Source organism: Microplitis mediator, chromosome 1 (assembly GCF_029852145.1).
Source record: "Microplitis mediator isolate UGA2020A chromosome 1, iyMicMedi2.1, whole genome shotgun sequence".
NCBI lineage: Eukaryota > Metazoa > Arthropoda > Insecta > Hymenoptera > Braconidae > Microplitis > Microplitis mediator.
The window spans coordinates 16,029,818-16,047,664 of NC_079969.1; the positions used below are offsets into that span (position 1 = coordinate 16,029,818).

General features: G+C 32.3%; 2 protein-coding genes across 2 annotated transcripts in view; one reads left to right on the forward strand and one right to left on the reverse strand.

Annotated features, from left to right (window-relative positions):
- The window catches only part of LOC130675823 (zwei Ig domain protein zig-8), a 33,679-nt gene extending 31,138 nt beyond the window's left edge, over positions 1-2,541 (reverse strand). Inside the window, exon 1 of the mRNA XM_057481704.1 lies at positions 2,257-2,541. The gene's annotated coding sequence lies outside the window, so the exon portion shown is untranslated. The remainder of the gene's footprint in view (positions 1-2,256) is intronic.
- The window catches only part of LOC130675795 (PH-interacting protein), a 76,975-nt gene that overhangs the window by 5,590 nt on the left and 53,538 nt on the right, over positions 1-17,847 (forward strand). The window contains exon 4 of the mRNA XM_057481658.1: positions 924-983. Within this exon, the coding sequence (XP_057337641.1) occupies positions 924-983 (60 nt within the window). The remainder of the gene's footprint in view (positions 1-923; positions 984-17,847) is intronic.

Genomic DNA, 17,847 nt, shown 5'->3' on the forward strand with positions numbered 1-17,847 from the left:
TTTTTTTAATCTATTTAAAAACTTGAAAATTTTCCGAGTTCTATTTTGAGTTGCATGAAATTTTTCCAAGTCCTAAAAAAAAAAGGCTATGGCCGAAAATAAGCTGATTCAATTGTGGGCCAAAAATCGACCAATTTTCCGCCTCCTTTAATAAAGTCTTACGGTTTCGGCAAAATTGAGCCTTTTCGGCCAAATATTTTTACCCGGGTATAGATATAATTTTCCGTTACAGTACAGCGAAATTAGTCGTCGATGAACTGGCGATGATTGCTCCCTCCTAATTTTTTACCGTCTCTTTATAATGCCAAAGAAAAAATGTAAAAACCTGAGAAAAAAAACCGTGTGCATCAATTGTTGTTAACAGAATATATCAAACAGAATAAAGATTTTGTCCGCTAGTCAAAACGCGGCCAATTTATTCTTATGTAAGTTTCATTCCATACATTAATTAATTTCGAGAATTCTCGAACAAAATTGACGCATTGGATTTTTTGACAGTAACAATTCTTTCTTTATTGTATTATTTTGAAAAAACCCCTTAAAATTTCGAAACATTTCAAATATTTTAACCTCAACAAATCGTTGAAATCCTCGTTGAACTGTACTAAGAAAAACAACTGAAGAAAATAAATTTGATGTTGAAGACATTAAAAACTTAGATTTATTCCTATTTTTAAAATTAATTAATTGTATAAGTAAAATTTTTTTTATGACTTTTTTTTCATTTTCAATAACTATTAATAAGTTTTATTAATATTTGGTGATTAGATAAGTGATCGAGATTCGAAAATTTTAAGTTAAATTTTCATTTCAATACTAGCCTTTCGCGTGTGCACTTTTGGAATGTCTAAATTTTTTATTGTCGTTATCAGATTATTCGTGCCAGATGTGTGTTTAAGTTCATCAATGTTATTACATTACAGATTTTACCGCAACGACTTGATTGGAAAGGAGCATCTCATGATCAAAATTTTGAAGAATGGGTATGTATATCGATGTCACTTTACAAATAAAAATTTTACATGAAATATATCTTCATAACGTTTTGAGTATCTTTATTGTTCATAAAGAAGAACAGCATACTTTTTATGTTTATTAATTTCTTCAGTGAAAGGCGATTTCTAGTCAATTTTTTCAAACTTTCTCTGTCGCATTTGTTCTCATGGCGAGTTTTTCAAAGAAATTTGGCATTACCGATCATAATTAGTCGAGTAGGTTCCGAAAATACGATTAGGTTAAAACTTTACATGGATATAAGGATGTTTCAACAATTTTTTTTTTCACGAAAACAGGTTCTAAAGTTTCATTTCGATATTAAAATACGCCTACGAAAATTAGAGCCCTTAATATTAACAACAAGAGGTTCTGCATCGCACTTTTCTACTTTCAATAAGAATAACATAGAAAAAATTTTTTTGCTTCTAATTTTTATAACTTAACAACGCGTCGTAGCAAAAAGTAGCAGAACATTTTTGTGGGTTATTAAATGCTCTATAATAGAGTATTCTTTTCAAAATTTCATAAAGTCAACCATTTTAAAGTCATAGGCGCTGAAAAGTTAAAATACCTATAATTGTACCTTTTCTTCTATGTTTGTACACGGAAAGAATATTTGTATGAATATTGCCATGTCGTTTATTCTAAAAATTACTCTAAATCGAGTAATCTTGCGCCATTACACACAGAGAATTTTTTAGTATTTTTTACATAAAAAATTTACCGAAAAATTACTATGTCATAGTAACATGAGGACAGTATGGAATTATTGTACAAATTACCGATACTGTAGAAATTTTTAAAATACGTCGAACAGAATTTACAAGGTGCATTAACAGATTAAATTTTATCTAAGAAATTTAAATTTCTTACTCTGTTGCTTTGTCAAAATTACAATGCACCTTTGTAAATTCTGTTCGATGTATTTTAAAAATTTCTACAGTATCAGTAATTTGTACAATAATTCCATACCGTCCTCATGTTACTATGACATAGTAATTTTTCTATAAATTTTTTATGTAAAAAATACCGTTAAATTCTGTTATGTCCGGATTTAATTAATTAATAATAATTAATTATTGGAAATGGTCGCGTGGGCCTCAAGTGGGAGGCACCGGGCAAACAGGGTGATTTTCCTAGAGGATTAGCTCTAGGTTTTATTTTTATTGTGAGAACTCGAACGATAAACCCCGTGGGGGCCTCTCTGTGTATTCGATGCAGAATTTGGATGCAATATATTAAAGAATTTGGTAACTTCACCTACCTTTCGTTGTTCGCTGCTTACTTGTAAGTTGGTCTTTGTAGCCTTTGGACTGCAAACTCCTGGGTACGGCTTCTGTTGGTCCCTGATCAAAAGATGAATTGGCTCAGGAAAAAGGGATGCGGTTCTTAATATTAGAAAAATCTAATATGCAGGTTTCCCAATGATAGATGTTTATTGAAATATTTGCCCTATGGGCTCGCCGTACTCAGTTCACAAGATGTTAAATTGTTCTTAACACTAAGGTTCTTTTCTGTCACTTAAATCTCTGAGATTTACACTTAACTATTAACTTAACTTATAGATTTACACTTTGAATTTGTTGAGTCTTTAGCTCATATGAGTTCGGTATAAATCCCCGACTCCAGCAATTCAATCGGACGAGAATCGCTGTTTATACACTTAACAATTATTATAAAAATCACCCACGCCTCCTCGGGTTTTACGCGAGCGGTACTTCTCGTGTGGTGATTTTTGGAAAAGAAAATATAATTTTAAGAAGACAATTTTGAATTTAAATTTAACGGTAACAAGCAACTTGCCACGCCTCCTCGAGTGTAATATCGAGACGATCTTCCCGTGGTTTTATAGTATACTTGACTGTTTAGATTTATTTAACGAATATGAACTAAGCGGTTTTAAGAGAAATAGAAAATAGAAAAGAGGGTTGCCTAAACGTAACACGGTTTAGAACTCACGCGGGCCAGCAAGGAAGATACATTCACTTCTCAAGCGTCATAGGCTGCCGCACCTTGGTGTTCGTTGTTTTTATCATCTCGGTTCGCGGTTCTGGAGGGAATCATTAAAAATATATAATTGGATGAATTTAGAATACAGTCAAGTGTAATTCCCTGATTGGAGGAATCGTTGACGACGTGCAACGAGGTGTTGGCCGAAGTTGCTATCGCTAAAATTGTTAACGCTGCACTTTGCAGCGAGCGCGGCAAAGAGGCCCCTTTATATATACGGCAAGCCGGATATAACAATTCTCTGCGTGTACGACTTTTTAACTTCCCGCTAAGAAAATTGTAAATTTTCAAAAATTCGGGAAGTTATTGGTTTCGGTCCGATTTACGAAAATCGAATTTCCATCAGATGTCGACGTTTCGAGGTCCTAGGAAGCTATCCTAACTAATTTCACGATGATGTCCGAGTGTATGTATGTGTGTACGTACGTACGTACGTATGTATGTATATAAATATTCATAACTCTTGAACGGATGAACCGATTTTGATCGTTGAGGTGTCATTCGACGCGGCTTGTTAATGTCTTGAAGCCGTAAAAATTTGAACTTGATCGGTAGGGTGCGTTCAGAGATATTTCAAAAATAAAATTTTTTCGAAAATGTTTTATTTGGATAACTTTTAATTTGCTCGATGGATTTATTCCAAAATCTAATCAGCTCTAAAACTCTATAAGCCGCGTCAAATGCCACCTCAACCATCAAAATCGGTTCATTCGTTCAAGAGAAACCGTTGAAGAAAGAATTCAAAAAAAAAATTTTTTTTGGTTTTTTCGAAATTTCTCAAAAACGACTCGATAAATCGATTTCAAAATTTGATCAGGTTTAGAACTTGATAAAACACGTCGATTGCCGCCTCAACCATCAAAATCGGTTAATTCGTTCGCGAGATATCGTGGGAGAAAGAAATGCTAAAAAATGGTTTTTTACAAAACAATGGCATACAAAAGTATTTGCGAGCTCGAAGAGCTCGAAAATGTATTCACAATAATGTTTTCGAGCTCAACGAGCTCGAAAACAGCGGGAAGTTTTGGGGCTGGCCCGCAGGGTCAACTGACAGACCGATTTTTATTTTCGAATCAAGAAATTTTAATCTTTCATTGAGTAAAAATCAATCGGATTAATTTTTACTCACAATTAAGAGTAAAAATTACCCCTAGCGGCTGTCTAAATAAATTCTTTCTAATTCAATTTTTACTCGTAGGTTATGATAAAAAGTTGATGATTTATTTTATAAAATTTATATTGAATTAACATAAGAATTGCAATTAATAGGTTGAAATTTCTTTGTAAAATCTAAAACCATCTAATTTCATTAGAATATGACTAGAAATAAATATTTTGAAAACGAAATAAAAAAAAAAATATCTAGTATTGTGTTGAACAAGAAAAGATACCAATTTTTTTTTTAATTACGAAATAAATATTAAGTTATAGAGAGATAAAGAGATCGACTATTTTTCCAAGCATACGTTTGTGTGCGTAACATGAAAATTGTCGCGAGCAAAATAAAAGATTCAATCGAAGCCGATATTAACCGAAGATTAACGAAGACTACTGAATTATTACTCTGCAGTTTAGAATAAAAAACACTTCAATAGATTCCAAATTTTATTCGAGTTACAAGTAATTTTTCATCATAAAATTGATAGGTTTAAAGAAATGGTATATTGGGGAGTAAAAATTAATACACGTAGAATAAAAATTGGTGGATTCAGATCATATATTCACAATAAATGATTAAATATGGGATCCTAACAGAGTATAAAATCACAGAATTATACCACTTTTTCTGCTGTTGAAAAACTACTCACTAATAAAGTAAAATGTAGTCTAGTAAAATTAATATTTCAACGAAAAAAATTAAAAGTTGAAATAAAATATACTAATTTTTTTCGAATGGCCCAGGATTACTCGAAACTGCAGAGTAATTTTCATCAAAAAATTCTTTCCGTGTAGCAAAACTATTAGTTTTATCAAAAAAATAGACATGAATATTATTATAATATATAAATCTTTCTGTTAATAGATACTACTCAATAGGTTCTTTATAAAATAATCACAAAATTGTACATTTTAAAATAATTTTTCAGTAGAAGTAAGATCTAAATTTACTTTCTGTTTTAATTTTTAAAAAGTAGTATATTACACACCAAAGGAGGAGAGTAGGACATTCCTATCCGCAAGTATAATTGCCTACTCGAACATAAGGCGTTCCTCCTTGGTGCGTATACAATTTTTCACCAGATCTGTACCTGAAAGTTTAAATTTCTGCCTCTAATTGTGGGAAGAATGCCGTTAATTTTTATCATTTGTTTTTTCACAAGAAATAAACAACATTCTTCCGTCTAACCAGAACAAGAATTTAAACTTTCGGTGCAGGTATGGCGAAAGAAAACTATTTTATTATTTCACAATAATTAGAACAAAAAGTGAATTTAAAGTTATTTTTTACTAAAAAGTAATTTAAAATTGTACAATTTTTCAATTATTGTAAGAATAAACTACTAATTAGCATCAATTAACAATAAGATTGATGTTGAACGAAAATAATTAAGCTCAAGTTTTTGATAAAACTTGAAGTTTTACTGCGAAATCCTAAAAAACAATAATATTGAACGTATTTTACCTTTTCAGCGGCTATAACTTTAAAATGGTTATTTTTATGAAATTTTAACAAATGAGCTTTTAGGTAGATTTCTTTAGAAATCGGCCTATTGCAATGGGTCTCATGATCGAATTATCAAAGAATTTTGCCACCATATATCTTATTTTACCTAATAGAGTCAAAAAATACCATCCACTCAAAAGTTTATATATATATATACATATATATATATATATATATATATATATATATATATATATATATATATATATATATATATGTATATATATTGTGACGTTATTTTTTTTGACGAGGCTTGGATTAAGTTGACGTCACAAGCACCAACTGATTTTGGGGCATAACCGAGCATGGTAACTCAAGATTCAGAATTTAGCTACAGTAAATTGCGATTTTTATACAGTTTTTTTTGGTGATCGAGTTATAGTTAAGAATAAAATATGGAGTAACGTTTGGCTACAGAAAATTTATATGAGAAATTTAATATGGGATATGGGTTGAGATTAGAGTCTGGTAAAAGATAAAGTTTGAGTTTTGGAATTTTCAGTTTTTGGTTTATTGAGTGTGTGGAAAAGTCGGAGCGACCGTGGAATGGGGCTCAAGTAATTCCCACCCGGTTGTATCTGATGTCAGGATGCTTGCCTGACCCTATGAGACTTCCATGTGGAGTGCAGAGGTCTAGCTGAAATGCTAGCGCTCCAAAATAAGGACTATGGTCTAGGTGTAAGAGATCAGTTATTGTTATTATGATTGGCAGGACTCAGCGATGGTATAGTGACCACTATCGCTGTGGAAGCCGCGATTTCTGGTCATTTTTGGAGTTTTGGGTTTTGTTGGTAGGCCTCAGTGGACAGCTTTGACCAGTGTGCTGCAGAGGGTAACCATTGGTCACTTAGATTTAAGAATTTAGTCTGCGATCTCACCGAAGCCAAGTCCAGGAGAGCGCACACATTGGGATATCCATACTTAATATCGAGTTGGAGTTATGGAGTAGAGTATAGAGAGCCGGTATAAATGGCGATGATGTTTTTAGTTTGGGGAGTACAGTAGGGGATTCGACTCTGGTCGCTCGAAGCGAGCAGACGTGTTCAGGAGTGATGCTTCAGAAAGCTACAGGTTGGAAATATTGCTACAGAAGTATTGTTTTAAACAGTGTGAGACGTTACTTGATATTTTATTCATCAGTAATCAGGTATGAGATAATTATTATAAATAATTAGTCGAGTTCGAGTTAGAATCTTGAGGTATTATGCTACGGTTTTAGTAAAAGAAAAGAGATAAGATCTGTGAAAATTATGAGAAAGTAGTTACAGTTTAGAGTCATGTTCGCGATCTATTGTTAATATTATTTTTATAAAATAATTATAGGAAATCTGTTAGTCAGTAAGTTAATTATTGCCTAATGAACGTCAAAAATGAGATCCAGGTACGTTAGTCGTACGATTTTTGCTACAGCAAGTATGCTAGAGTAACAAATTTAAGATTATTGTTCCCGTTCACCGAGTACTATTTGAGTATCGGTTGGCTCCAGTTAATTAATTATTTTTAATTAATTTAGTTATCAAGTTTTGACGTGTATCATGTAGATGCCAAGTTGCCGTCCGGATTTACCGGATCGTTGTATTTTTCGGATTCAGTATTTTATTATAGAGAGTAAGATTATTTGTACTATGTCCTAGTATTTGTTTTGTTTTATTGTTAAATAAAAATTGCAAATCATTTAATAATTTACACGAGTTTGGGATGATTTAACCCGGACCACTCCCTCTCTCCATAAACCTACACACTGAGCGACACCACGGCATACCGTAACTCTGTTTTTAGTGCTCCAGTCTCTGTCTTGTTTTGCTATTAAGTTTTGAATTTTACTTCTGCGTGGTTTTGATGATAATTCCACAAATCAAAAATTATCAAAATTTCCGTAATTTACTGGTTTGGTGATTCCAGTGATAAAAATTACCTGGCGCCCTATTAGTATCGAGACTGGAGGCTAAGAACAGAGAACGAAGTTGTAGCGCAAAGATTAGCGTATAATTTTTGCGTTATAATATATATATATATACAATATATCGCGCCTTGTCATCACGATAGCGCCCGCAATTCTTAACGGATCTTAATGAAATTTTATACACTTATTTATTGGACGATTACCTTGATCAAGTTCGAAGATGAGCCCAATCTGTCGATTAGTTTGGAAGTTGTGGGTGTTTGAAATTTTTTCTGATTTTCATAAAAATGAATTTTCGGGCTTTATCCTAAAATAACTTTTGAACCGAAAATGATAACTCAATTCTGTAAAAAGTATCTCAAAATTTGAACGATTAGCTTTAAGTTTCACTGTAATACTTGATTTTTCAAAACATCTTTTCTAACAATTTGATGATATCGAAAATTTCACAAAAAATAAAAAAAGCTTATTTTTGCAGCTTACCCTTCTAATAACTTCGGAATGATATGACATACCTCAATTCCTTGAAATATTCATGTTGTAGCTTTAAATAAGTATCTTATTTGATATAATAATCATAGTTTTTTATTATTTATTAAATAATTTTGTGGGTGTTTGAAATTTTTTAGGTAGATTTTTTTAAAAATCTAGGTATTGTATTTGTCCTCATGGTCGATTTTTCAAGGAATTTTGTCACAACCTATCATAATTAGTTGAGTAGAGTTTGAAAATACCATTCGTTGAAAAATTTATATATGTATGTATATATATATATATATATATATATATATATATATATATATATATATATGTCGGAGATAAAAGAATAAAATGGGGTTTTCCAATAGGACGGGAAATTTCCAACAGTCGAGACTAGTTTTTATAGTAACAATTAAATAATAAAATTTAAGTTCTAGTTGTTTACAACTTAAGCAGATTATGTTTATTACGGGAGGCTTAGGCTCGCTGTGAGATCTGTTCACCAAACGTAGCCACGGTCACAGGATGGGTATAGTAAGACACAGAGGACAAGATAGTAAGATAATATGAGACGGTTGTCCTTCTTTGAATATTTTGACAAAAAGGTTTTTTAACAAAAAGTACAGAGTTTGGTACTAGTTGAGTCAGTTAGTTCTGATTGTGCATTCGTTGTGCGAGTACAAGTTTTCCTGTCGACCGTGGATTCGTTCTCGAGCCTAGTTTACCGTAGTATTTGTAAATTATTCGATTAGGTTTTATTTGAATATTATTGGACTGTCGTGTATTGCAATTATTATAATTCCCTGCGTAATCAATTATTGCATTAATTAGTATTTAGTGTATTTTGATATTTGTGCGATACTATGTTTATTCTTTTACTTGTCTAAGTATCGTTATTTATGAACAATACTTTTAATATTAAATCATTGTGTTGCATAATTAATATTCGTTCATATTTTAAATAAAAATAAGAGATATTAGTATTGAGACCAATACTCGGGATAACGCCCAAGGTTGTAATGACTTTCCGACATCAGAAGTGGGATCTGAATCGTCAACTGGAATTTCTGCGGAACAGTTTAGTCTTCTGTTAGAAATTCAAAATCGGAATCTTGTGAAATTAATCTTGGCATTTAATAGTGAATATGTGTTTAGCTTAATATTTGTTGGAAGGTAGTGCGCTCATTAGTAAATATTTAGCTGTATTTTAAAATGTTATTTTTTCATCGCTTACACCGAAATGGAAAATCTAGCTGCGAAAAAGTCGCTGTGTCAATTGTGCTCGTTTATGTTTTAAGTATAGCATGCGTGGTCGTATTGCTTCGAAGTGTCTATCTCCAATTGGAAACGAGAATACTAACTACAATGAACGTTGTGTAAATGGTTGCACTGTGGCAGCTTCATCAGAATCTTTAACACAACTTGGTGAGTCGTTTTCATTTTGTTTCGATTCTTGGACAGATTGTTCATTAATTAAAAGAGAGCATTTCTATTTGATTCTCAGGAATAAGAGAACATAAGTTGATAATTTTAAAGGTGATAGAAACCGCTATTTTAAATTGTATGATACAAATGTTATCTACTCTAACCATCAATGGTCACATATTAGAGATTTTTTTTCCATGTCGTATAAGATGGTTATTTAAAGAGCGACGTCATGATTGGTCGTAAAATTTTTAATCAAAGATTTGACGTTAACATAATTTTAGATTACTTTACAATTTTTTTTAAGAGTAAAACTATTTGTGCATTCCATAAATCGGAATTAAATGATAAAATCGATTTAAATAACGTAGATACAGATCTAATTGGTTATTACTAAATCAATGAATACTTATGAATACTTACAATACGTACATTGAAAACACAAAAAAAAGGAAGATTAAAATCTCTTGAAACAAACTTGATTTTTTGATTAAGAAATTGTTTTGAATGAAACTTTCAAATTGTTGCACTAGAGGTGTTTTGGATTGAAAATTTCGGATAGCATCATTTATTGTGCTGGAGTTTGCTTTAATTTATCCAAATATTCATTTTTCAAGATCCCTGGTCATTATCTCAGGTATGAGATTAAGGCCGATGAAGTCTGACCAAACCCTCATAAAATTTTAGCGCTAACAGAGCTACCTACATCCTCACTCAGCTGAGACATTTTACAGACCTTTCGTCTCATTTCCGTAAGTTTATACCTGAATTTTTACGAATATTGAAATCCGTTACATTACATTGACTGGTAATATTTAATTCGGACTTTCCGATAGCATTGCACATAGATGGTAGTTTCGATGGTTATGGTGCAATTTTTATGTTTAAAAAAAAAAAAAAAAATATTAAACGGTTCCAAATCGAGTTGCCGAGTATTATAGTAAAGCAACTAGTAAATACGAGTCAAAATATCAGTCATACGAATTAGTGACACTAGCGGTATTTAATTCTGTTAAAGTTTTTCGTCATTATTTACACGGTCATAAATTTATTGTAATAACTGACTGTACCTCATTGAAAGCATTTCGTAGTAAAGTTGAATTGACTCGAAGAGTTGATCGCTAGTGGGCTTTCTCACAAAGTTTGGAATTTGAGATCATTTATAAAGAAGGCAAGCGTATGGGTCACGTAAATTTATTTTCAAGGAATCCTATTCCAGTAAAATTGCAGGAGGAATTTAATAAAGTTAACGAAAAACGTATTAACATTGTCGAAATTTCCGATGTTCGGTTTCTCGTAGAACAAAGACACGATTCTGAGATATCTGAAATAGTAACAAATCTAGAAAATGACGATTCCGCCAAAGATCTTGCTAAAACCTTGGAATTACGGGCTGGGGTACTTCGTCGAAAAATTTAAAGGCGCGGTAAAACACTCGCTGTTTACTGATCGTACCACGTGTCTTTAGGTAGTCAGTGATTATTTATGTGCACGAGTCAATTATGCATTTGGGATGGGAGAAAACACTTGATAAGGTCTGCAAGTATTACTGGTTTAAAGAAATTACGAAATATGTTCGTAAATTGACAGACAACTCTTTTGCTTGCAAACTTTTTAAGTCGAGCTCAGGTAAAACTCAAATCGAGCTACATCCCATACCCAAGACCAGCATACATTGGCATACTGTGCATATAAACATAGCAGGTAAATTAAGTAGCAAAATAATTCGAAAGAATATGTTGTTGTTATGATAAATTTCTCCACTAAATTTGTCTTGTTACACTAAACACACAACAACTAAAAAAAAAAAATGAACTATATTAATTGAGAAACGACAAGTATTATAGTGATATAGTGATCAGCAAGTGCTTTCATTCTGAATAGTAATTTTTTAATTTATAATTGAAACGTAAATAACTATAGGATAAAGATTAAGATTTGTTGTCTATGCAGGAAGTATTGATATTTGAACTTTAAAAAAAAAATAATAATAATAATAATAATAATCATAATGATGATGATAATAATTGTAACTTTAATATTGAGAAGAATTTATGACATGTACTATAAAATTGATTATTTGGAATGTTAGGATTCCCTATGCCGACACCCAGGTTCCGGGTTATGATTTTAGACACTAATTTTCAAAGCTTATTTTTCCGGGCATACTCGAAAAGTAGATACAGCAAATACTATCAAAGCTTTAAATCGCGCTGTATCCTTGTTTGGTCCACCCACTCGTGTAATAGCAGATCAAGGTAGATGTTTTACCGGCAAAGAGTTCCAAGATTTTTGTACCTCTCAAAATATTAAATTACACTTAATAGCAACGGGGGCCAGTAGGGCATATGGTCAGGTTGAACGAGTAATGAGTACTCTTAAAAATATGTTTACTACAGTTGAAACAAACGGGCGCTCATGGCAGGCGGCAATAGATGAGGTTCAATTAGCGATGAATTGCACTACCAATCGTGTCACCAAAGCTAGTTCACTAGAATTGTTAATTGGTAGAGTAGCGCGACCGTTTGGGTTAATAGTCGATGATAATGAAAAAGAAGTCGATATCTCTGATGTAAGACAAGATGCGATTGAAAATATAGAAAAGAATGCTTAATATGATAAGTCTAGATTTGATAAGAATAAAGCAAAGGTAATTAGATTCAACTTAGGTGATTTTGTTTCAATTAAAAACGAAGAAAGAAATCAAACTAAGCTTGATCCAAAGTTCAGAGGTCCATTCGTGGTAGTAGAAGTTCTCGATAATGATCGGTATACTTTAAAATCTTTAAGCTGTAATAGAACTTACAAATATAGTCATGAGAACTTAAGGAAAATGCCGGAAAGTCATATTCCTAGCGAGTTGGATGTTTCAGATGGGAGTGTTGATGAAAGAGACTCTGAGGCAGAGTCTTGAGCCACCAGGGGAAAGGTCAAGCACTAATGACAGAAAAAAGATCGCACCACTTGCACCAGGATGTAGGTCGTAACTGCAAACCGGGAGTGGTTTGATCAGGGGGCGATGGGCATCTGGTGAAGTGGCGGGGGTCTGAAGTTTTTGAGAAGTCGCACCATACGTATCATACAGTGGCTGTTGATAGTATGGCGGGGGCTTGGATAAAAGATTGCATAGTTGTGGCTATGGCAATATTGGACAGAAAATGATCGCACTACTTGCGCCAGGTTGTAGGTCGTAACTGCAAACCGGGAGTGGTTTGATCAGGGGGCGATGGGCAACTGGTGAAGTGGCGGGGGTCTGGAATTTCTGGAAGTCGCACTACACGTATCATACTGTGGCAGTTGATAGTGTGGCGGGGGCTTGAAAAAGTGTACCTAGTTATGACAACTATGGTAGTATCGGACTGCACGTGGCATGCAGGGGTCATTGAGTGTGAGGATCTATGGTGGACGAAAATACGAACATGGTGAAACGACTGCTCAAGGGAATTATGAAAGGCATACTTAAGAGATCGTATAGTAAAATAAAATATAATCTTAATGAAATACTGCTGAAAGCTTTTAACACTACTATGGATTTCTGAACTGGATAATGAAATAAAAAAAAAAAATCTGTAAATTATGTTGCATTGTAAATAGTAGTAAATACAAGGAATTTATATGTGATTTAAAATAAACGTTTTAGATTCACTCGAGGACGCGTGATTGTCAGGATAGCCGTGTCGGAGATAAAAGAATAAAATGGGGTTTTCCAATAGGACGGGAAATTTCCAACAGTCGAGACTAGTTTTTATAGTAACAATTAAATAATAAAATTTAAGTTCTAGTTGTTTACAACTTAAGCAGATTATGTTTATTACGGGAGGCTTAGGCTCGCTGTGAGATCTGTTCACCAAACGTAGCCACGGTCACAGGATGGGTATAGTAAGACACAGAGGACAAGATAGTAAGATAATATGAGACGGTTGTCCTTCTTTGAATATTTTGACAAAAAGGTTTTTTAACAAAAAGTACAGAGTTTGGTACTAGTTGAGTCAGTTAGTTCTGATTGTGCATTCGTTGTGCGAGTACAAGTTTTCCTGTCGACCGTGGATTCGTTCTCGAGCCTAGTTTACCGTAGTATTTGTAAATTATTCGATTAGGTTTTATTTGAATATTATTGGACTGTCGTGTATTGCAATTATTATAATTCCCTGCGTAATCAATTATTGCATTAATTAGTATTTAGTGTATTTTGATATTTGTGCGATACTATGTTTATTCTTTTACTTGTCTAAGTATCGTTATTTATGAACAATACTTTTAATATTAAATCATTGTGTTGCATAATTAATATTCGTTCATATTTTAAATAAAAATAAGAGATATTAGTATTGAGACCAATACTCGGGATAACGCCCAAGGTTGTAATGACTTTCCGACATATATATATATATATATATATATATATATATATATATATATATAATAGAACCAAGTTTTGAGAACACGATTGCGCCTAGAATCCTTATCGGATCCTAATGAAATTTTTTACAATTATTCTATGGGTGATTACCACGGTTAAGTTCGAAGATGGGCTAAATCGTTCGATTAGTTTAGAAGATATGGCTGTTTCAAATTCCCACGATTTTTCAAAAAAAAAAAATTTTATCCACTTTCAAGTTCCTATAACTTTAAAACTAAAACTCATAGATAATTCCCGTAAAAAGTATTTGAAAGCTTGTCTAATAAGCTTTAATTTATGACCTTGAACTTGATGTTTTGACCATTTCTTCAAATAATTCGAGAGCCTTGAAAATTTCAATGGAATCAAAAAATGTTGAAAACATGGTTTTCATTCAACATCATTTATGCATTTCCCATTATAATCAAATTTCGTCAGTTATATTTTATTGTGCACAAAATAACCTGTAAATTTCACAGCTATTTTATATTTTAAAAGTATTTCTTTTATTACTTATGATGTATCAAATGTACCTCTGCGACGTATGATTATAACTGGTCTTGTCATTACGATAGAACCTACAGTTCTTATCGGATCTTAATGAAATTTTTCACACTTATTCTATAGGCGATTAACTTGATCAAGTTCAAAGATGGGCTGAATCGTTCGAATAGTTGTGAAGTTATGGCTGTTTGAAATTTCCACGAGTTTTCGAAAAAATCAGTTTTTATTCACTGTTGAAGTTCATATAACATTAAAACTAAAACTGATAGACAATTCCAATAAAAAGTATTTGAAAGCTTGTCTAATAAGCTTTAATTAAAGACCTTAAACTTAATGTTTTGACCATTTCTTCCAATAATTTGATAGCCTTAGAAATTTTAATGGAATCAAAAAATGTTGAAAATATGGTTTTCATTTCACATAACTTATGCATTTCCCATTATAATACAATTTTGTCAGTTGTATTATAGTGTGAACAAAATAACCTGTAAATTTCACTGCTATTTTATATTTTAAAAGTATTTTTTTTATTATTTATGCTGTTTCAATCGTACCTGTACGTCCTATAATTATAACTGATCTTGCCATCGTAATAGTAATTACAATTATGATCTCATACTAATTAAAATTTCTGTACTTTGTTTACGTGAAGGTTAGTTTAGTACATTACCTATATAATGTTTTGTCAAATCAACTATCTGAAGTTCTCTATCGAAAATAGTCGTTGTCTTTTTTTACTCTCACTCTTAGAAAACGAGCCTAATTTCATATCATGACTATACACTGACATGTATCACAAGATATGTATGTATGAAACTTTTTATATAGATTAATTGGAAAATCTACCTTCCATTTCGGCTGCCGAATGGCCTTTTTTTTTTAATTGTCATGGAAATGAATTTTCTGGCTTTATCTGTAAATAGCTTTTAAACCGAAAATGATAACTTAATTCCGTAAAAAGTATCTTAAAATTCGCACGATTAGCTTTAATGTTCACTATATTACTTGTTTTTTTAAAGATCTTGTCTAACAATTTGATGATTTCGAAAATTTCACAAAAAATAGAAAAAGCTTATTTTTGCAGCTTACCCCTCTAATAACTTCGAAATGATATGGCATACCTCAATTCCTTGAAATTCATGTTGTAGCTTTAAATAAGTATCTTATTTGATATAATAATCATCGTTTTTTATTATTTATTAAATAATTTTAGGTTATGCCATATCATTTCGGAGTTATTAGAAATAACATATAAAATTGTTTACACTACCGTAATGTATTTTTAATTCAGTACTTTATTTTTTATGAAGTTCACCAAATTTTTGTATCTAAATGAGAAATCTACCTTTCCATTCCGGGTAAGGCCGGATGGCTCTTTTTTTGTAGAGCATTTAACTACCTACTAAAATGTGCTGCAAAGTTTTCCTACGACATATTGTTAGCTAGTTATAAAAATCAGAAGACCTATTACTGTTAATATTAAGAGCTCTAGATTTCATATGCGTATTTTTATGTCGAAATGAGACATTTGAACCTGATTCCAAAAAAAGAAAAAAAAATTATTTTCGAAATCCTAATAAAATACTGATTATTCATCTGAGGTCACGGCCACAAGTCGGCGCGATGGATAGCAAGGACGTAGAATCGAGCCGCCTTAGGCTCGAGCCCAGCAGTCACCGGTTTTTTTTTATCAATAAAATCCAAAATTAACCCGCCTTTGTAATACCCTCATTCATTATATTAATACGTAAGATTTGGAGAGAATTGTTTTTTCGCGTTCTAATACTTTTCTGAAAAATAACTACTGACTGCAGAATTTTGATGAAATTTGTAGAATTTTATAAAATTTCCTTTTAGTCCATAAAATCGCATAAAATTTTATGGATATTCATGAAAAAAATTTTCTGGGTACTCTCATAAGTTTGACGGAATAACGTAAAGTAGAGAGCTTATTGTACTGCAACAAATAATTATGAGTAAATCAAAAATGACAATTATACTAATCAACAGTGATATTTTCGGGGACGTTCAATGTTGCGGGGATGATTGACATACAATAACATTATCTTTATTAATATAAACATGAAATGTATGTAGAAAATGAAAAATGCTTCCTTTCTACTATATAAATGAGAATAGGTTTTGAAACTTGTGGATAATAGAAATTACTCAAGAGTAATGTACGTGTTGAAACAATTAGTGGCCCTGAAAAGGGCTGTTGAGTTTGGTCCGGAGAAGTAGTGATTGTCAAGGAAAGAGGTTAAGTAGGGACTTCTCTATTCACATGGCCAACGTTATCGATCGTGTGATAGTGCGATGACCTGAAGATAGATGATATTTAATAGGACGTGCACGGTGCTTGATTTTCGTCGTTCTATGATTTAAAATACGATCCATGATAGGAATATCCTCCTCGATCGAATCACAGAGCAAAGTGACGGCTTCATCTATATTTGGATTACTTTGTCGCATACGTCCATCATTGTAGTTCGGTGTTACTTGGTAGATAGTAGTAAGCGGAATAAATTAAAATGCCTACTAAAATCGTGTCACTTCAACTCTGAATTTACTAATACTCATGCTTATAAATTTTGGCTAGTTTAAATTGGTTATTCGTCAGCTTTCAGTCAGTGATCTATCGGTCATCTATTAGTCATCTCTAGGTACAGTTTATGAAAAGTATCTTGAAGCTCTCAGTATTCTCATGAGATTATACTCATATTCAGACAATTTTAGATTCATTCAGACACATTTGGCCAAATAAGTATGTAGATACATGTCGAAAACTTGTTGATAACACTAATTTCAGATAATAAAAAGAAAATTAATTAATAATATAATGTTTTTTTTGTCAAATATTGTAAACTATAATGCATAATATCAATTTTCAACGCAGTCGAACAGACAAACACTTATTTGCCGAATGAGAAAAGCATACTAAGATAGTATTTAGGCCGCACTAATAATAAAGAATAGGATGCAGAATTAAGTATTGTCAATCACCCACTCGAACGAATAGTCGCACTCACTTCGTCCCCGCGCCCAACTCGTGAGCAATGAACAACTTGCCGCACCTATCGAACAATATACTATTAATTTCTCTATCAAAAAAATCCATATGGGAATCCAGCCTAGATTTCTATGTGGGTTCCCACATGGAAGTTTCGGATGGATTCCCCCATGATTTCCTATAGGAATATTAACCTGTTCTTTTATTTATATACAGATATCAATAGATGATAGACATAGAAATCCAGATAGGCCGGATTTTACAGAAATTACTTATGTAGAAACTTAGATCCATTTCTATGTCAAGTTCGTATATGGGAATCCAAGTACCCATAGTTTCCTATGTGAATTTCCTACATGGGAATCTAGGTACGCAGTTTTTTATGTGACTTCCCATATAGGAAACCAAGTACCCACAGTTTGCTATGTAGATTTCCCCTGTTGGGATTCAGATAC